Source organism: Trachymyrmex septentrionalis, unplaced genomic scaffold, assembly GCF_001594115.1.
Source record: "Trachymyrmex septentrionalis isolate Tsep2-gDNA-1 unplaced genomic scaffold, Tsep1.0 scaffold19, whole genome shotgun sequence".
NCBI classification, from domain to species: Eukaryota; Metazoa; Arthropoda; class Insecta; order Hymenoptera; family Formicidae; genus Trachymyrmex; species Trachymyrmex septentrionalis.
Window position 1 is genome coordinate 3,310,627 of NW_017305071.1, and position 22,388 is coordinate 3,333,014.

The 22,388-nt window shown below is 41.9% G+C and overlaps 1 protein-coding gene across 1 annotated transcript in view; it reads right to left on the minus strand.

Moving 5' to 3' along the window:
* Positions 1-21,498, minus strand: part of LOC108746839 — a 55,888-nt gene extending 34,390 nt beyond the window's left edge. Inside the window, exons 1-3 of the mRNA XM_018483854.1 lie at positions 16,006-21,498; positions 2,529-2,572; positions 824-914 (exon numbers count right to left, since the gene is read on the minus strand). Coding sequence (XP_018339356.1) covers positions 824-914; positions 2,529-2,572; positions 16,006-21,498 — 5,628 coding nt within the window. The remainder of the gene's footprint in view (positions 1-823; positions 915-2,528; positions 2,573-16,005) is intronic.
* Positions 21,499-22,388: the final 890 nt, after the last annotated feature.

Below are 22,388 nucleotides of genomic sequence, written 5' to 3' on the forward strand. Positions count from 1 at the left end.
GCATTTTAGATTGTACCACATTTAAATACGCAAATTTTAAATACGATCTAATTAACTGACTTTAAATGTTTGCGATTCACAAACTATTAGCCACGATATTTTGATAGAATTTTCATCTTAAAATTATCTTAGGAATCTCCTCTTAAGCATCATTACGATATCTTTACAGGACCTGCGTAAACTATAAGTAAAAAATATTCCGTATATTGTGGAAATAATTTTAAAAATTTTCATGTATCCGCGTACCACATAGGAGAACCTTTACGATTATAATTTATACTCTGTCGTTCAATGGGGGCTTTCGCGTATCTCACGTAGGTATCGCTAACAGCGCGCACGTCGGACACATCGCGAGTAATTAATTCCAGCTCTGTTTCAGTCTGTGTCCGTGCAAACGCGGAACACAGAATTGCACCAAAGGGGCCTCGCGTTAAAATTCTAAAATAGCCGCGCGCATCAAGAGATGGCCTCGAGCTAGTTGGGTGAATTAATTAAATTCAGCCAGCCGCATAATCGCCACGGAGATTGAAAGAGCTTGAAACTCATGCCGCGCTACCCGGAAGCGGAGATCGCGTTTTTCAGTTGCATCTCGACGACGTCGTAGATGAGGGGAACGACGACGATGACGACGGCATCAATAATGGTGGCGACAACAACGAGATACGTTTCGTCGGATCGGATAATTATTTCCGACAAATATATATGTATGGACACGGTCCAGGCAATGTACATATATGTATGTGTGTACACGGTGTACTTATACATATGTATATATACGCGGAGACAATGGCGGAATGGTGTTAATGGGCAATCGGCTACCTACCAGCTCGGAAACCAATGGTATCGACTTCCGGCGCGGCCGAATGTCCGGCATGCTGTCGATGGTGCTGTAAAAGGGATTGTCGCCTGGATGTCTGGAACAGAAAAGATTTCGGAAGCTGTATCAGCACGAGTCTGCATGATCATTGCGTCCAGCTTTTTTACTCAAACACGCTTGTGCTAATCTTGAAGTTTTAGGTACTTTTTGTACTTATTCTATATATATCTAATATTTATCATTACGTTATTAGTGCTTGTTATAACGCGTTTTGCAACTATAATTTCTTGACTTGAATATTATGAATACTTAAAAAATAACTTCAAAGACACCAATTAAGGATTCTAATGTTTGAGCGGTATATAAATATAAAAAAAAAAGAGCACACCGATAAAGCGAATTTAAGCTTTGCAAGTAGAATTTAAGATCGATTTCGTGTGGATTGAAAACAAAACTTTCGAATCAAACTGCAGGCTTAAGATAGCTATAGTTCTAGTCGAGATCCCTTTAGAATGTTTGAAAATCTACTGGCAACGCGATGGAAATTTCGTGCTCGTTAGAAAGTTTTTAGAAAATCCAAGTTTCCGCAAGTATAAACCTGTTCTTCGCCGCATCATAGTAAGAATAAAATTATAATTGAAATTTTTCATCAACGCTTTTTGATTCCTGAGTTATTCATAAATTTAGAAACATCGCAATGAGACGCACGAAGACTAGAATAAATCATAAAATTATTTAACGATAACATCAACGATAAATTTTATAATATTAAACTTCATTCTTTATACAAATTTATTAAAATGATACGACCAATATTCGTTCTATCGAACGGATATAATAACTTGCAGAATATAGATAAATATCGCGATATTATAAAGATCTTTAAGGAAATGACACGATAAAATATAGCGAGCATCTGGGTTTTCTCGAGACGTAAGAACCACTTTCGTGGTGTAATTTTTTTTTTGTACGTCGAGTAATAATATAGCATGAAATACATCTCAATTCGTGTGATTCAAAACGGAAATTTATCGGAAATATTGATGTATAGCTGAGAGAAATTTTACTACCGTTTTCATCTCATTCGATGTAAAAATGATTGAAATGTCTTGAATCATCTGTTAGAAAAGTCGATATAGATATTTCTCCAGCTCTTTATATTGCATGTAAAATTTATTTATTTTTTTATTCTTCATATTAGATTCAATAAAAAACGAAGCATCAGAGAAGAAAGTACATACTGACAGCAAAATGTACTGAATTTTAATAAATATTTGTTTGAACAATGTCAGTTGAATATCTACTGAATATAAACATATATTTATTTGATACAAGAACCATTAATTGGATTTAATTATTATTTTTTTTATTCAAATATTTATTTTCCGTAAACAAGTATTATATTAGTATACTGTCTAAACCACTGTTTGTTTGAAAATTTAACAATTTTTTAATTTAATACATTTTTCTCTCAATGTGCACACATTTATTGTTTTCACATATTCGATATTTTTGTAATGCTGCCTACATGCGTTAAAATATCTATGACGACCACAGTTTTAAAAAATGATACTTCAGAAATTTTAGAAGTAATAGATTTCAGAGATGGACGTAAAATCAGGAAAAAAAATCTCTACGTTTCAAATCGAAATCGATGCGATATGAGTGTAATTATATAGGATTAAAGGCTTAATTAGGAAATAATACTCACCCGTTCGCTCGTCCACCGGACTCGCCGCCCGGCCCGCTGCCGTTCTAACAAATAAAAAAACAAGTTTATTAAAAAACAAGCTCGGTAACAGTTCAAAAAACGAAATGGAGGGCGCGCGATGCCGATCGCGCGAACGCAATGTGTGGCGCAGGGTCCTTTTTCTCATTTTCGCATAATTACAGTCTTGGATAAAGGAAAAAAAAAAAAAAAAAACCGCGCGACCACGGAATGGCGCGAGAAAGACAACACGAGCAAGAACAACGGAATGAAACGAGCGATGATCGATCGTTGGAAATTCTCATTTTCTGCGCTGTAAGCGACAAATAATCGCTCGGCTGCCGTTGGATATTACAAAACTGTGAGATGAAGTTCTCGCTTTGATTTCCGTGGCCGCGCGCGCACGCATACACAATGCTCTGCCTTTAAATCGCTCTAAGTCGCAATAGACCTAAGGGAGAAATTACGAACGGAATGAGACGGGCTTAGAGGAAATCGCCGGATGAGACGAGGAAACATCGTCAAATAATTGCTCTCCTGCGTCAGCCGTCGCGGAGAGGAGGAAAGGGAGAAGGCTATCATTCGCGCACATGATTTTGAAAGAGCGATTTCTCCATCGCGGAGAATCGACTTCTTCATCTTCTCTCTTTTCCTCCGACCGCTTGATTTACATTCAGAACTTCCTTCGCCCGCATCCGGCTGCGATTGCTTCGTCCGCATTTCGCACTCACATCCGCATTTTTCCTCTCCGCCCGACTATTGTTCCTCGCATCGCAGTTCTCCCAAACTCTGCTGACTACATCGATGTAAATGTATTCTCTATTTCCTCTCTCTCTCTCTCTCTCTCTCTCTCTCTCTCTCTTTCTCGCAATCCAACTGCGCGGACTACCATTTTCCGTTTAATCCCTTTCTCGTTCGTCGGACAGTTCGAACCCATTCTCGTCTCACTTGTCGCCGTTAATCAACCTTCGGCCCATCGCCGGCGACCTCGAAGAAGCACCGGCATTTTGTCGTCTGTCAGCTGGCTGGATTCATGGCTCGATCGTTCGTAAGTTCCACGGTGTGGACTCGCGATAAATTCTGTTGGTCCAGGTTTTCGTGCCTCCACTAGCCCCGAGGTCCTGACCCCTCTTCCATATTGGTCTTTCACGAAAACAAGCTTCCCTCGTCTCTCTGCACTTCCCATCATAGCGAAAATTTCTCTTAATAAAGATTCGGCTGCGGACCGCCGAAATCTCGAGGACTAATGGATACCTCCTGCCGAAGAGAAAGGGATATATATACGTGTATTAACTGACATGTTGGATGCTCCGCTTTCTCGAGAATATCTGTCTTTTTTTTTTCCTTTCTTTCTCCCTTCTTTTTTTTTCACTCTCCTGCGCTTTTTCACGTACTTATTCACGTTCGCTCGGCCGCGCGATGAAATGGAAGTTTCGGAGATAGAGTGTGTAACAGCCCGTATAAATATAATATCACGTACAATACCTCGTAAATTCTGTCACGATATAGAGATATAATATAAACTTATCGATAGCATAACAAGTGTAATAAGTATTTAGAGTTAGAGCCGCAGGTATTTCGTCCCTTAACGCTGTCTCTTTTTCCCACACTCTCTCTCACGTCTTCCGCACTCAATTTTACTCTTCATCATTTACTCAAATTACAATTTTTCGTCACTCTCGTACTTCTCGCTCTTTCACTCTCTTTCTCCCACTCTATCGCTCGTCCTCGTTCTCTCTTTCTTTTAAACAGTCCCGCGGAAAGGGGTTCCTTTTTTTTTTCCTCTGATCGCTTAAAAAGCTTAGATAACATTGGAGCATGGTATTCGTTTCATTTTTTACGTTTAATCACGAAATGGTGGCCTTTGAGAACGTCTCGCGTCGGAATGTGTAAATAAAGCATAAAGCTGTATTCTCTCATTACCGCAATACACTTATATACCTCGTATTTGTAATAAGTCGAATGAAAATCTTTAATCAACGATAAAGATTCCATCTAATTGAAAAAGAAATAATTCCAAATATGCTGCAACACAAACCTTGTATAATAGTACGTTATAAAAATAAAAGCATAATTATGCAACCGTAAAATTTCGAATATACAGGTCGCGCGAATAATCTTTATCATCTCACAAAGCGGAACCGGTTTCGCCAGTGGCTCGAAAATTCATGCTACATATTTGTGGCGTAAAGTGACATTTACTGCTGGTGGAACGATACGCAGATTAATTATTCATAATATATATGAATTCCACTGCGTAACAACTAATTAGAACTAGCCAACTCGGTGTTTTTCGCCTCGTAGCGAAATTAGATTAAGATGCGACATTTCATACGGAAATTCACGTAGTATCGGGATTTATTTATTCCCGATAAACTAAATGATCGATAAATAATAATAAAAAAAAAAATATATATATATATAAAGACGCGCTCAAAGGCAAGGAAACATACATACAACTCAATAGTAGATATATATCTATACAGAATATAGTATCGCTTGGCGAATATAATTCTGGCAAGCGTTTACACACAATTAACAACGAAAACCTAACTGCACTGAGAAAAACATTTCTTTTTGCACATCGCTGTAATTATGATTATTATTATAATGTTAGTAATAATAAATGTATGTATAGGCCTATCAAAACATGTACACAGTTGGCAATTGAAAATAATTATGATTATAGCTCAATTATATTAACTGAAACCATTTATGGTAACAATAACTGTAATTCATAATTATTTTCAGTTGCTAATTATATATATCTATTATATAACTATAAATGTAATTATTATTATCAATATTATAGTAGTAATAATCATAATTGTAGTAGTTACAAATTACCAAAAGTTTACCTCTCAGTGCGCGTATTTAAATGCGTCTGTATGTGTTATCTGTATCTGTGTTACTCATTACACGCTAACAAGTTTTTCCTTTATCTATTAGGCCTTAACAATGTATTTTGCTTTAATTCGCTTAGACACTAGTCGTCAATTGACGGTGCTATTCGCTAAGTTGAGAAGCCTTAAGAAACTTTTGCTGTACTACATCGATCGAGGAGGGGTGAGTGCGAACGCGCTCGCCCCGCTTGTTAATGATATGACACTTAATGAAACGATATCGGTGATATGCAGGTGCGATTTAAAGTGCCCACTCGTCGAGACTTTGTAACACGCGAAGGGATATCAGAGATTGTAGTTACGTTCGAATGATTCTTTCAGTGGACTGCACGACGTCGAGTATCTCGACTGCTGGCTGAAAGTCAGATCGCACTATTTTTACGAGCAAACTATTCCTTGGCATCGAACCGGATCGGGGCCGCGGAAAAATTTATGCGAAACTTCGCCGTCGTCTTGTCTCGACGAGAAGACATACTCACGATAAAGCTCTCTGCTCTGTGCCCTGTGTTCTGGATTTTACCTGCGGCCAACGTGTGTATATACTTTATAAAAAAGTATGTATAAAAGAGAAACTTTCCTTTTACCAATTTGTATAAAATTAATCTTAATAAATTATTCTTACCAGTAGATCGATTAGCTGAAAATTCGCTGATTGTTAAACACTGCCAGTCGTAACATTGCAATAATTTCTCTTTCGTTTTCACTTATAATCATCCACTTGTAACGCCATCAATTAATTAGGAGCTCATTACACGAGATACTCTAGGAAAGATTTATATCTAATGCGTGATATGTAATACATGACATGTGCGATTTATGAGATACGTATATTTGTGAAAATCACTTCTCGGCGTAATACACGTATCGTGTGCGATGATTTATGATGATAAAACTTCAAAATTTCGGCGTGCTTTGTAATTATTGAGCTTAATGGAAATAAAATGTATCGCGTGAGAAACACGATTAATTTCTTTCGCTTCTACGTAAAAGTTTCGGCGATAATTGACGTGGTTTATTTACGAATTCAAGAGTAACGACGAGCCATTAGCGAACAAAAATATTTATATCCATACGGAAAAAAACTTTTATGCAACTTTCGAGGAGAGAAAACATCGCGAATTGGAGGTTGATTGTACAGTCGCGTATACGTAAAAGTTACAAGTCGTTGAAATAGATTTCCCGCGGGTCCATATTCGGGAAAGGAATAGATCCGATTGTCACATACCTATATATACGGAAGTGCGCGCATTAACGAGAATGGAAATGGGACGAGCTACGGAAAAAAGCTAATACAGCTCTAGAAAGAAGCCCAGGAAACATCCGCATACCATTTACGTATGCATGCGATATATATGTGCTTTTGCATAAAAGCTTATTCCGCGCTATGTCCAGGTATTATCATCAATCTGCTGAGTACGCGGATAAATATAAGCGTAAAAAAATATTGGAAGCTATAAACTTATATAGGAGCTGAAACAATGGAATTTTACGGAAGACCGACGAAATTCCGAATTCGTTACGATATGTATGAGAACAGCGGTGATTTATATATACATATATAAATATGTATGCGTTATCATGAATAATTATGATTATATCGATGTCATTAAAGTGTACAAAGTAATTAATATAATTACGTGCACACAACTGATTTTGTGTAACGGAAAATAGCTTTGATAGAGACTAGAGATTTCTCTGAAAAAGCTCCGAAATTTCAAGAACAACCGATAACATTCGGTCAATTGAATTAGCCAATTCCTCCCGTGATCTGACGCATGAGCAAATTTCCCGCAAGTGTCGCGACGTTAATCTAAAATTGGGGAAATGGCCGCAGGTAACCAGAGGCATTAGCCTGATGTGTCTAATGTAACGTTTGTGTGTAACTTCGTGGTAACATGGACACCGTGGTACATGTGGGTATAATGCATATGCGATTTCTGCGAATGATATGTCGGGCTGTATGTGTGACGATAGTAGCATGGTGTGCGCCTAACTGTACTAGCGGCCAAGTTGTAGACCTGGGGCTGCGTGGCAACCTAATCCCACGTTCGCCTAATCATCCCACAGCTCACCGCGATTTATCTCAAACTTCCGCTTCCGCATACGTGTGGATACCGCGCACGTATAATACCCGATTCGCCCGTCGTAAATTATCGTTATAGTCCGTATCCGTTGCGTCGCCAGCACCTTTGCTGTTGCATCAATAATCTTAATTACGGGATATGTATCTGGGATACCCTGCCGCTACCCGGTGTAACCAGGGCGGCGCTGTCTGAACACACGTAAGAACACAGAGATATATTTCACGTGGGAGGGGGGGAAAAAAAGAAACCCAGAAAATCCACGTTATATATGTAAATCTTGGGTCGTAAAATCTTTTTACGGCGCTCAACAATTTGTTCGCGCCTATTACATCAAGTCTACGTAATCGTCGCGCAACGTTTGAAAGACACTGATTCCTGTGTCTGCGTGACACGGCACTCTTTATGGTCTCTCCATTTCGCGTCGTGCGTTTAATGTTCCGTGTAATTTTGACGCTGTAATTTTGCTATGGATTCAAGATAATTATTCACGAATGGCTGCCCGCAATGAATTGCAAGATGGCGATAAAAGTGAGGATACGATTAGTCGTCAGACGTAATTCTAGTCATTCTCGTGAAACCAAACGTCATCGTCGTTGGGAGATGAGCTAGAAGTAAGGTAGGTGACTGGCGAATTGAGTCTTAGCCTGTTTACATTCTATTTTCCTAATATTCTGTGGATAAAATAAATTTTTGGTAATGTTAATCGAGCGGAAGTGAATTTTTACAGGTGCTTTTGTCACTAGCTGCATCCCCCAAGTATACGTGCAATTTCAAATCCGATCTTCCATAATGCGTCGTAAAATCCCCTGTACTTTATAGTTTCGAATCCTTTCGATGTGCACTTTGAATAATGTGACTCTTCCGCGATATATCAGGGCTGGAGTTCTCCATTCGGCGTGACTAATGGATTAACTAAGTTGAATGCACTGAAGTCGTAACGCGCGCGTGCAACTTCCAGGATGGAGTAACTTCCAGTTATGGAGATGCTGAATGTGCGACAGTTACCCGTGATCTTATTACACTTCCACCCAGTAATGAGGGAATGTATTGGATAAATCTTGACAAGACCGAGACACGTCAACGAGGATATTTGTTAATGTCATTCAATTGCACGCGCAATTTGTATCCTTTCGACATCCCCTATTTTCCTACGAATACAGGAAAGAAAGGCGTCGCCTTCCGTTTTTGTTTATTACGTGCCATCGTTCTTCGCGCTATCCTTTTTACGAGATATATTTCACAAAATTACCGCCCTTACGGGCCACAAATTTATTCTCTTAAAGAACCCAGGTGTGACCCTCTCGGCATGCGTCATGCCATTTTTTATTTTCTTTCACAGTACGACCACGTATTTATTACCGTGGCAACAAAATAAATTTTCCTCTCACGTAAAAAAAAGACCGTTAGATTCATCAAATATGAAGCCCCTCTTCAAAACTTTCTCCGGCATCTTTTATGAAATAACTGTTAATGGATCTTAATTGCATCCTAACGTAACTTCGTTACGTTTTAATAGCTGCGAGTAAAACTTTTGCATCGTTAAATATAAAATAAATCTATCGGAGTGTAAGTATCAAATTGCTCTTTTGCCTCGTAGCCGGGGAACTTTGAGAAAACGAGCGTCATACTTACTTGACAGTTTTTAAAAGAATTATCTTAAAATTGAACGTCACGCGAGCGCGCAGGCGAGACATTGGATCCATGTAATCGATCATTCTATTACCTCAGCTAGTTCCTCTGTAGCAGATCGTACTAGGTTGCGCTGTCGATATATCGAAAAAATGGCAAGTTTGCGCCGGGCAGGATTTTGCCAGACAGATCAATTAAAATTAATCCATGCTGCCAATTGCATGGCGCAAAAAAATATGGAAAAATATGAGGAATTGCCGGTGGAAAAACGAATCAAAAATTATCTAAACAAATTTATAAATAAAACAGACGAGAATTGAATAACGTTTCGCGTAACGTTTACGTTTATTTTAATTTTGTCGCGAAAAAATACTTTTTGGAAACGACAATTTTTTCTCGTCAAGATTTAATCGAAGCTCCGTTATGTTGTAATCTGACGTCTGACGACTAATTTCCAGGTAGAAATTAGAAATTATTTTTTTTAACGTCGTTTTTTTAACTCTGACGACAGTTTCATTGAACGTTAAAGAAAAAAAAAAGAAAGTAAACGAAATGGATCTTTTTAGAATGTGAGCTTGTGAGATGCTGTGAGCTACGTTTAGTTTCCCATCTGTATATTTTCCATTGTCTCGATTATCACACGAAGGCTTATACGCTACGTTTTATCGCTTGCCCCGCTGAAAAAACACGACTAAACATTTTGTTATAGTATTAATTGACACAAATCTACCGCGTAGGTTAGTAATATATATGTATATACCTTGATGTATATTTATATGCGTAAATTAGGCGTGTGTGTGTGTGTGTGTGTGTGTGTGTGTGTGTGTGTGTGTGTGTGTGAGACATGTAATAGTGAAGAATGTATCGAAGAATTATGATGATATCTTTGGTATATGAGACGTGAGTGTTTGAGAGAGCTAAGAAAAAATCGGCCGCACCATGTTCGAGCAATAACTCGACGAGAAGACGATTACGAGCGTGTATTAGACACTTATAGTGGTACCACGACAGTTTACAAATACAATTATTAATGACCATTACTAGGCGTCTAGTATATTACTTATCTCGACGCGGACGCGGTAGTATTCGCTCCTTTCGCATTACGCTCATATAAAAGTGAGAAACGGTAGAGAATTGGTCTTGTCGTATATTGGCCTCGTATCGCTGCCGATCCCTTCGGGAAAAACTCGCGACGCGACTGACGAGAACTCGACGTCAGTATTCGAATCAATCGAACGGCCCTTTCGTCAACAACCTAGACGGATAATACGCGATGCGATAATTGATTTATGCGCGAACACGAATCCGTGGACCGATTGCGTTGCGTCAGTCGAGTCGTTCGTTTATCGTCGAAGACGATTCACGGAACGTCGAGGAGCCAGCCGCTCGATTTTCTTTTCTCGAAGACTCGCTCCGCTCGTCGCAGCTTGTCCAATTAAAACCCTTTGCATCGACAGATCATTCAATTAAAAAAGTATTTCACTCTCGCTCCTCAGAGGCTCCCCTTTCTTCCGCCTTCTTCCTCTCGTTATTCGCAACGTGATTTTACGCCGAGCCACTCTCGAGTCGGACCGTCGCAATTTGCGGAAATCCGAATTAGACATTTGATAAAACGGGAAGTTCTATTGAAATGTTTGTTGGCGCAAAAATACGTGGCAATTTTAACAAGTGACTTATGACGGACGCTCAGAAAATAAAAAAACTTTGGAAATTTGTAAAATTCTATAATAGAGAGAGAGATTTATTTTTCGAAATCTAATATTAATGAAATAATTTAAAGCTCATGGTGAGTTAAACTTGCAAGATAGAAGTAATCTAAAAAATGAATACAGAATACAACTAGAAAAGAATATAATACGAGCAGCTTACTCAGCCGTTATTCGACGCTGTAAAGGTTAACGTCATTTTGTGATGACCCGTACGAGCGCAACACCCGCAGAACATCTTACTAATATGCGTGTATATTAACCATTAATTAGCAGTCTGACGTCCTTCCTGGTCGTTGATAGAAACTAGGATGATTAAGGAAGCTACATAATTAAGGCGCATTATGCGAAACAACGGCTTATCCGTGCGGTACGTTTGTAGCTAGCGTTATGCAAACAAGGAAGATTACGTTGTTCGATATTCTTTTGTTACATAAATTTGTCGAATAAGCCACTTAACTTTCTTTGAAATCTTTTGGTAAGCTCCGCGATAAAAAAGTTGTGGAGGAAGAGTGCACCATTTTATATAAGGACGCATTTTATGTAAAACTCGACATTATGTAAAACCAACCTTTTCTTAACACGTTGTAATTAACAAGCGACACTTTTCCTTTAACTTCTGCTGGTAAATGATGGCAATTGTATTTGGTTTTACTGCCTCGTTAAAAATGTTCATTCAATGACAGTGAAATAATCGGACCATGAATTATAAATAAATAAACGTGAAAAAAAAAAAAATTATAATTTCTTTATGGAAGGAAAAATGGCATGAAGGGAGAGCATGTGTGTGTCTGTTTTGTTACGCAGTAATTACAGAGTTAATTACAATTGGTCTCCAATATGCAGAGGAAGTAATTGCAATTATCAAATGTGAGCATAAAATTTGCTTCCGAAGATTTTTCTTATCTTTTTTTAAGAGATGCTAGAAATGAGTTGAAGAATTTTTTTAATCATTTTATGTTTATGATATATATTGTCAGAGCACTTACCAAGATGAGCGAAAGTGAAATTTTTTTTTGTGCAATTGCGAAGCTTGCTTTTATTCTTATCGTAATCAGCGTGCAAGGCTCAACGACATATAATTTCGAAAGAGTTGCCGGTTTCTTATCACTTATACATCCATGACGGATTATCTCAGAGGTACTCCTCCGTTCCTAATGCGCCTTTCTCATTTCCTCATCTTCTCTTAGGACAGCACTTCCAAAATCTTATTATTCCGCAGTATTATTGACTGTTTCACCGGCGACGCCGGTTTCGGTACCTTCCCGTTCTGCTATCCGCTTTAAGAAATAATGCGCAAAATTTGTGATTCCCCTAAAGGTAAAACTTTATTACATAAAGTATCCCAAAAAATAATTCTTAGTTTATTAAAAGTTTTTAGCATTATGTGAATTTTACGAGCGCCGCTGGCAAAACTTTAATAGTGCTTGCGATATTCATCTTTACATTCGCTCTCGTAAAAATTTTGTGGTTTTATTCATCTCTTGATACTCCTTCCTTATAATAATTCCTTCCTCTTACTCCTATCTGATAAATGTGTCAGTATCGAAACCAGCGTCTCTACGCACTCTTCGTTACAGGTACTGCCCCAGTCACCTAATTCTAACACAACACATCGAGAATTACGCAGGATAATATTCCCTAGCTTAAGTACAGTACTATACGGCTGTAAGTCTTTAGATACGGAAGCATATGTATCGGACGTGGGTGTATGTGTGTAATGTATATGTCTTTCGCACGCGTACCCACGTAGTTCATTCATTCGATCATTACGAATCGTTCTTTATGCAAGTCGAACAGCTGTCGGTGCGTACGCAATGCGATCGATCGTACGGAGTAGTATGCACGTCTGTTAACAGTAACAAGGAAAAATGCTTATTTCTGCAAGCTATCAATCGATTTGTAATAATGCTCCATGTCGTTTGTATGCACCTTCGATTTATTTAATAATAACATAAAGCAATAAATTCGAGTGTTCGCTGAAAAAAAAGTGCTTCTAGTTGAAAATGGACGAATCAAATTTAACTGATTAAATTTATTAGAATTCTATTTGAGATAATCGGAATTCTGGTACAATGCTTCTGGTAAAATCTACTAAAATTCTTACTTTTATCAGAATAATTATATCAATCAGAAATTTTTATCTCAACTAGAATTCTAATAAAGCAGATTTAATCAAGAATATTCTGATTCATCCACTTTCCATCAGAATTACTATTTAATCCAATCAGATTATTTTTCTCAGTGTTCCCTTGTCCGAAATTTAATGAAAACTAAATGTAGATTTTATTGAAGTAACACGCTGTCTTAATCATCGCTGTTTAAATCATTTATAACTTACCATTGCGACTTGATGTGCAACAAGATAAATTTCGGACCTAAGTCAGGTCAACACAAGTCGTTCGATGTACACAAACGGCACGTCGCAATGCGATCACGATATAGTTCTATTATTCTACCACGGTATAATGTATAATAATTATTACTCTCTGCGCGACGTACAACAACGATCATTAGTCTTGTCGTTTTCCATCTTATCGTAGCTGCACCGCGACGTATTGACGATAGTTAGAAAAATTTTGCGCATGCACCGTATATACACGGCGAACTTTCTCCGGCGTGACACGCGCGTTTTCGCATCACGTTTCTCACGAATGTGTGAATATATCTGCTGCAGTCGGCACGAAGATCATCGGAGGGACTCATCGAATTTATTTATTTTATTTATTTATTTATTTATTTTCTTTTTAAGGAGACGCTCCTGTCTCGGAAGGAAATCCACGGGAGAAAATTCCCGTCGTTGGCTCGCTTCGCGATGGAACGTGTAGAAAATGTAAGAAGTACAAGCTGCGGAGATATTGTCGGCGTAATACTGTCTCTCACACGACGACGCGAGTTATGAGAGGTACGCGAGGTATCGATTTTTCTGCATTCACGCGCGATCGAATGGGATGTATCGTCCCGCGGAATATATCGTTGCACTAAACATGTGCGTATCCAGGCTGACATTAATATCGGGGGCAACGATAAGCGTCATCGATTTTGGAAGTCCCTGTACTTATACGACGGATACTCAAAACGTTTTGTTAACCGGTTATCGTTATCGATCACAATCGAGAGCCCATCTACTTAACTTGATCCAAAAACGCGACGTTAAGTAAATGGTGCCTCCGGCAATCGTTCTTACTGATCGGAAACGTTGCAAAATTGACTCTACATACTTCGACTTTGCGTAAGTTATAAGAGAATGTGTGTGAGTGTAACAGTGATGGATGTGTGTGGATGCAATATTCTATGATGTCAGGAACTGAGAATTCGGTATTCGTAGTTTCATATTATATTCAAGACCGTGTCACGTGCGCGATCTTATAATGTTATATGGATTTATAGTTGCGATATAAAATTCACACGCAATCATCTTACGTGATTCCACACAGGATTTTAAGATCGCACTTCGGATAATCCTGAGTATAAGATTCAACTATGAATATCGCAAAGGAATGATCTTTCGTGTATACCGCGTGTTAATTGTCCACGCGATCGGGAATCGTGCGAAATGTATTTATTTACCAGCGACCGGTCGTCGTTGGATTTCTCGCGCGTTTCTCTCACTCGTCTCGAATTATTTCATCGCGTAAATAATCGCGCCTCTAAAAGCCTGTTGCCTTTCTTCACGGACTCTTATGTTACTTCTTTTAAACCTGTATCATGTGTTTTGCCGCAGCTCTTTACAGATCACGGAAATGCCGGACCATTCGCCGTCGCAATTTCCACTCGGGGTCGTTTTACGTCTATTTTCTTCTCTCTCTCTCTCTCTCTCTCTCTCTCTCTCTCTCTCTCTCTTTTTGCACAATGAACGACTCGCGTGCGGTGCACTCGAGTGTTTCCGGTATGTGTCTTTATAGGCGTTTACGGGAGCGATGGATTTCGATGTTTTACGAAATGCAATTTTCCACAGTGTCTGCGCGACGTGCATTCTTATCGCTATAATGTGACTTATCGTTATGCCCTCTGCGATTCTCAGGTAACGTTCGACGCGAACAATGGCGCTTGTACTTCGTACAACATTTGACAATGAGGATGTGCGAATGGAAACAAAGGGCGATAAGGAAAATGTATGTCGAAGATGTGTCGAGGATGTGTGAATATCGAAAATAACAGGTGAGACAGGAATAATTAGCCGAAGCGAAATATTTGTTTGTGAACAATTGTATCGCATTTTTCGCAGGCATATTTTCACAACACTTGTCCGCGTCGCTCAGACACAGCGGTAGATTCTAATGATAATAGTTACTAGCTTAAAGCGTATCTACGAATAAAGCACCATCTAATTACGTCTAAAATGCTTATTAAATGAGCTTCCCGGTGGCTGCCATGCGTCGCCCGCATGGGATCTCGAGATCAATCATCATCGATCACAATAAATCGATCGCTAACGATGCGGCGTTTTCCTCGCCTCTTAGAAATATTGCTTGATCAAGCGTTAGTGGTGTTATACTTAAATTGACTAGTACCGTTTGTAACATGTATCTCACACAACCATCTCAGAGGCTCTCGGTCTCTTAACAACCTTAGTGAAAGAGAGCGAGTAAAATTGTCGTCGCTCTCTTTGACGGCAAAGCTTGACTTCCTTTTGGTGCCGCTCGCAACATTGACTAAGTACGTGTCACTTGGTGGCACGATCTTAACTTTAACGCCGAATATTGTTAAATTCGCAGTATATCTCACCCATTTTACAGTCAGTCGACGTACCCGCGTACTCGATGTTCGAGATGTATATGAGCTGCGTCATGAATTCGAAACACGCGGAAAATCAATCGTTCGTCGAGTTGATTTTACGTCAGTTGCCAAAATGGCCAAAGTGCTAAAGCACTAAAGGTAAAACGCCTAGCTTTCTCTCGACGTGTGCAAGTACAGTAGTTGTTGAGACCAATTTCATTTAAACTCGACAATAATTGGAAATCAGTATCGGAGGGGGGGGAGGAGGGGGGAGGAGTTGTTGCGTCCAATAGAAAATGTTAGAATATTATTGCCAGTCGCAAAAACGACGCGAAAATGATAAAGGCGTGATAAAAGCGATTCATAATTTCACCCAACCTCCGAATCTCGAGTACGCTTTACAGAAGTTTTCGTGTCCTCACTTGATCATGATACTCACTGCCGTGGGTCCCTGAGAGATAGCGTTCTCCTTAGAGGCCTCTTCGACCTCCTTGAGCTTCTCCTCGGCCTTACGTTCCTTCAAGGCCTTGAGCAGCTTCCACTTGGACCCGGGCGGGCCAGGACTCACCTGGCCCTCCTTCAATGTCGTGTCCGAGCTTCCGCAGGACGAGGAGTCGATCTTGATCTTCGGTAGACTCAAGGTCGCCGTTGTAGCTGTCTCGGCGCTACCGGCTCCATCGCGCTCGAGGCCTTCAAGGACAGTGCTTTCAGAATCCCAAGCTCCCGGGATGCTGACCGACACTTCGCTAGGTGGTACACTTACGCTACCTTCGCGGGATAAAGAATCCGAGCCCTGTGGCATCTTCTCGCTGTGACGTAGCGTCGAACCGTTGGAGCTTCGTCGCGATTGCTGCTCTTCGAGATCCTTCGGCAGCTCTTCTTCCTCTTCCTCGTCCATTGACTGCCCGGGACTGTCCGGACCGGATGTCTCGCCGGAGGAACCCTCTTCCGTGGATGGCGGAGGTTTCTCCTTCTTAGCTTCTAACTCGTGCGCCCACGTATGGTAATCAGTCACCCTGGCGAATACAGCTTCCACACTTTCTGCAGATTTTCGCTTAGGAATAGGCTTTTCGTCGCGATATCTGCTATCGTTTTCTTCGAAGCGATGCTCTTTGATGACTGTACCGTTCATTCTGCCTCGCGATTCTTCCCTACCTTCCTTTCTCTGATCCTTTGGTTTCGTGATGGCTTTAAGCTTAAGCTCCTTCAATACAAACGACATCTTCTCTTTTACCGTCTCGTCCGGCTGGTAAACTTCGTCTTCGGGTTCCTCGATCAATGCTTCGGTCATCTCCATTTCGGATTGTCTTTCCAGCTCTTCGAGTTTTCTCAATTCGTAACAGTACCATTCGTCTTCGGAATCAATAGAATCTTCTGTGCTTTGCCGTCTTGAAGACACTCTCGATGTGCTCCTGTATGAATGAGTGCTGCGATTATCTTCATCAGGTTCACCCGGTCGCGAACCAGTCCAAGGAATCTCCAGAGATTGCTGATGGCGAGGTAGAAATCGAGTTCCTCCTGTAGTATTGTAACCTCTTATGGACGCCGACGGACTGCCCTCTGACGGCGGAGCTTCTTCTGATAAACTGGTAACCAATTCCGGTAATTTTGCGCTGCCAGACTTCTCGCTCTTCTCGCTTTTTTCCGATACATCCTCCGGATATTCAAAACTCGTTTCCAAAGTTTGCGTCGGACCCTCCTCGGTTGGTTTCTTTTCGTTATTCTCGTCAGTGACCAATTGTTCATCGGACACTGTCGAGGATTGTCGTTGGCGATATTTGCCGAGCGCTCGTGACACAGCGAATTCCATGCTCGAGCCACCAATCAAGGTAACCGGAGGTAACTTTGGTGCCTTCTCATTGGGTGCCTCATCCGAACTGCCTGTGGACCTCTTAATGTCGCCAACGGTTTGAAAGATCGATGATCCACCGGATCCCGAACCGGTACTCTTACCGGAAGCTTCCTCTTCGAGCAAAGCCGTCTGATCGCCGTTCGTTTCATATTCGTTAACCTCCATTTTTCTTTGATTTTCTTTCTCTTTGGCCCACGTATCCTGAAGAGCCTGTTGATGCAATTGCTCTTGGTGCTGTTGAATCTGCTGTTGGAGTGCTTGCTGTTGTTGTTGAAGCGCCTGTTGCTGCTGAAGTTGTTGCAGCTGTGCTTGTTGCTGCTGAAGTTGTTGCAGCTGTGCTTGTTGTTGCTGAAGCTGTTGTTGCTGTTGCATATATTCCTTTTGCTGCGCTTGAATCTGCGCTTGTTGTTGCTGTTGTTGCGTCATCATCTGCGGTGGCATCGGAGGCGGCTGCTTTCTTTTTGTGCTCGCAGTTTTTACTTTGGCAAAGAAAGGCGGTTCTTGAACGATATCAGATATGACGCTGTCCTCATCTTCCGAGAGACCGCTTTGCCGACCGCTGCTCCATTCTGTCTCAGACTGTTCCGGATCGGATAAAGATTGCGACTGATGACTGCGACGCTTGGCCTTCTGGAGAATGCCGGAGACCGTGGAAACCAGTGTGTGTTTTTTCTTTTTTCTGGCCGTCTGAGCTCTGCCTCGACCTCTGCCTGTCATTTCGGCAGGCAATCTTTGCTGCTGAGCTTCTTGCACGTCTAGATCTTCTCTTCTGACACCACCTGGTAATGATTGACTTCTGTGACGTTTGGTGAGGTGTAAATCGGGCAGCCAATTGCTCATAGAGCTCATCGCGTTCTTCAGCGAAGAACCTCTTCTAATTTTCTTCGATAGCTTACTATTATCGACCTCGTGATCTTTCAGATTCGAGGCAATACTGATGTATCCAGATTGCGAAACTATTACACTCGAGGCGTCATAATACTCGCTTTGCTGCGCCTGTTGTTGCTCTATAGATATTCTTCCACTCTCGTGATCTTGAATGTACTGATGTTCCCTTTGCCATTGTCTTTGATAACCGTCCGCGAGTTGTGCGCTCTCGGCACTACTCAGTCGCTGACTGTATGGCTGATACTGTTGCTGGTAAGCTTGCGGGTAATTCTGATTCGCATAAATGTGATGCTGTTGATACGCCGAATGCGCTTGATAGGCCGGCGGCTGGGGATACCTTCGATCTGTGTACGGACTTTGAGCGTAGCTCCCGTCGGAAGTTAAAGACCTGATGCTGGAGGATGTTGAATCGTGAGGTATCTGCTCCTCCATAGAGTTCAGCCACGATGAACTTTCGTTTGTCTCTGTACGTGGAAGATTAGTCACGCTAGTCGGATAGTACGAGAGAGCATCCGTAATGTTGCCGGTGGGGAACATCGTGCGATACATCGCCGCTTTGTACCCCTCATGGTTCGTCATACCATCCGTAAAAGAGCTTCCACGTATCGGCTTCTTCCCATGAGCCATTATAGCGTTCGTCGTCTCCGTGTACTGAAGAGTGCCGTAACTGTCCTGATAATTGGTATATTGATGATCCATCGATTCGGAAGAAGAGTAATAAGCCGAGGTAGTAGTTTTGGGCCCGTAACTTCCAGCACCGCTCGTATAAACACTCGTAATCGCTTGCTGTCGATTACTACCGGCCACGGAATAAATAGCCGGTTGTTCCGATCTGTAAATATAATCCGCACTTGTACTGGAGGACGTCGCGTAATGTTGTAAGCTCTGCTGACGACTGCGTTTTTTGGGACTCTGACAAGTGGTAGTTACGCCCGGAGCTGGCGGTGGCACAAAAGTATAGTCTTCTTTGACCGGCGACTTGCTGGCGGTTGTATAAGCCGACAAGTGATTCATTGTCGTTGTATAAGGATGACTAGACGTGGTCGTCATGGTGCTCGCAAAGGCGTCTCTACCCTCGGGAGTGTCATAAAGAGGTTCCTGCGTGATAGTGGTGGTAGTGGTCGTCTCTGGAAGCGGCGGTATCGGACTGGATGTTCTGGCGGGTTGTGTACTGGGTATAAGACTACTCGTACGGGTGTGATCCACCGAATAAGAAGTCAGCATTTTAGCGAGGGAGCTCTTCGGAGAACACGGCGACTTGTCTAAGCTGCTCCAACCGCTCATAGAGGACAGACCGGAATCGGACTTAGCTGTGACTATGTTAAGTCCGGCACTGCTAGATTTAACCGCATGTTTCGGCGAGACTCGCGGTGATTTCGGCGACTGACGGGGACTGAGACGACCCTGTTCCATAGAGACCAACTTTTCCGCGTTTCGCAGGAAACTCGGACTCTGAGATCTCTTCGTTTCTGGTTCTCTTTGTTCTGCGCCGGGCATGAGGAAGGTTTCGGTAGTGTCTCGCGGCGCTGGCGGAGGTGGTGAGCTAGGCGACGGACTAGGTGGTGTACGACTTTCCTGGAATTCAAGATTCAGCCGAGCTGCGCTGCCAAAGTAACCGTCCTGTCTGGTGCGGAGACCCTGGACACTGTGAACACTGTGTACGCTGCCGGCTGATAAAGTGGGTGACGATACTTTTTCGGTGGTCGTGCTGTAAATGTTGGGCGAGGCGCAAGTGACGGCGGTCGCGAAGCTCTCGGCCATCAGATCTGTCAGTTCCTTGTTCTCTGCGTATCCCTTCGCAAAGCTGCCAACATCAATCGGCAACTGAATCACGGGCTCCGGACTCTTTTCTAGTATGGCCGATGTATATCCTAATCTAGGCGGGGTATAAGTAGTCGAAATGGAGTCTAAATTACTCCTGGACGTAGAGGTCAGTCTTGGCGATATAGATCTCGTTGTAAAGTCGCCATCGGTGGCCAATCCACTGTCAGTGCTGACTCTGGAGATCGATCTGCCTGTGGAGCTGGGACTTTTGGAGAAAGTCCAGCTGTCCACGTCAGTTTCCGCGTAAATCTTTCTCAGCTGTTCGTCTATGCTGCTTGCTTCTTCAGCTAGTTTGGCCTCGGTTTCGGACGCGTACTGATTTCGTTTTGGCGAATCTATCAATCTCGATTGCAGCTCTATCAGATTTTGCGAATCCTTTTGCAACTTACTGGTTAGCCTATCTATCTCATGCAATTTCTCTAATGCCACTTGATCGAGAGAGCTGAGTCTTGAAAGTTGCGCGAGATCTTGCTCACTGACGCACGGCGTGTTTCCTCTGTAGCTCTTATAATCGGCCGCGCTGAATACCTCACCCTCGTCTTCATCCGCCTCGTCTTCTTTCTTCATTATAGAAGTTTGCACTTCCTCCTTGGTCGGTTGGCTAGACAGCTCTTCCAACTCTTTTTCCTTTGGTATAGCTTTGTCAAATATGCTGGGCTCGATCTCCTTCTTACCGTTTATATCCTCATCTTCAGCCTCTTCCCAGATCATACCCAGCTGCGACGTTGGTCTCGATGTATCGCCGCAAATTAGATCTTCTCTGTAGGCGTTATTCAGGCTTCTATAGAATGCCTCGTCGGGAATGTTGCCCTCTTCCTCGAGGGTCTCCAAAGTGTCCAAATTCCTGACATTCCTATGCATGTCAGTGACCACAGCCGCGGCCGTTGTACTATCCTGCGTGAGTCCGTGCATCCTCGCCAGCTCCTGTTGAGTCAGTTTCTCCCGTAGTACGGTGGTTTCCTCAATGCTTATCGCAGCACCCAGGCTCTTCGCTATCGCGTCTAGCTCGCCTACCGAGCCTTGTTCATTGGCCAAAGTCTCCTCGACGATATTCACGTTGTCATGAGTACCACCGCTGGTATAAAATTCGATCAGCTGGCTGATAACTGTCTGCTGCTCGTATAGCAGGCCTTCTAACTTTTCTAATCTTTCCCACATTTTGATGTACTCCTGACTGAGAAGATCCAACGCCCGCCAAGCATATTTCAACTCAGTCTCGAGGATATTCAGTCTCGTGCCTAGTCTCTCCATGTAATCGCCTATTATGTAATCAATATTACCATCACCGGACGCGGAGTAGCTCGGCAGGACTGGCGAATGAGTCCTCGGACTGGTCGGCGTTGGACCGCCCAACTTCGTCGAATCCATATTTCAGCCTTATCTGATCGCACTACGTCGCACAAGTACTTTTATCAAGTAATTCTCTTAATTTTTCTTGTTTATTATGCGCCTATGTTTCTATTTGACGATCCCTGAGGCGATTCATCTTCGAGGCTCGCTCCCAAATCAAGTCACATCCCCCCTTGTGGACCAAGAAGGAACATGAATTGCAGCTTGGCGAACCTCACGGAGGCCATTGGTGTAGTCGAGTTTTTGGTCGTTGCGTCGTGTTTTATGATGATCTCCATATTGACTCGGTTCGAATTCTCACATTTCACACACAGTCTAACTATGTTCTACGATTTCTTACGATCACTTTTATGTCTACATGTATCAAGTGTCTTTCTTCGCTTTCCGTTCTACAGGCTACACTGCGTACACAAAGTTTGGAAGTCGTTGAGATGCAATCTTGATTGAACGTTCAAGATCGCGCGACACTCTGCAAATGGCACTTTGTAACCAATCTCGTATGTTCATGCCGCTGTTGTTATCTGCAAAATATCAAAAGCCAACCCGTGCGGCTTGGTATGAGGGAATACCAAATACCAAGGCAACATCGAGTTTCTAAAACAACAGCTTCCATGGTGTTTGCATTATTCCGATACATATCATCATGATATAAAGTCAAGATGTAAAGTAAAGATAGAGCTAGAAATATGTCGAGGCATTTGCTTCACATCCACGAAGAAAAAAAGTTTTTAAAATGTTTTATATATTCTAAATCCGTATTAATTAATCATCACAGACTGATTGTAAGTGTGTGCCGCATTATCAGGATTTCTCTTTAATTGTGCCTCGTTGGCCTCAATCTAAACTTAATGGCAACGAGGTGAGACCGCAGCGAAATAGATCGAAATCCTGTCAAGTATATGTGGTCA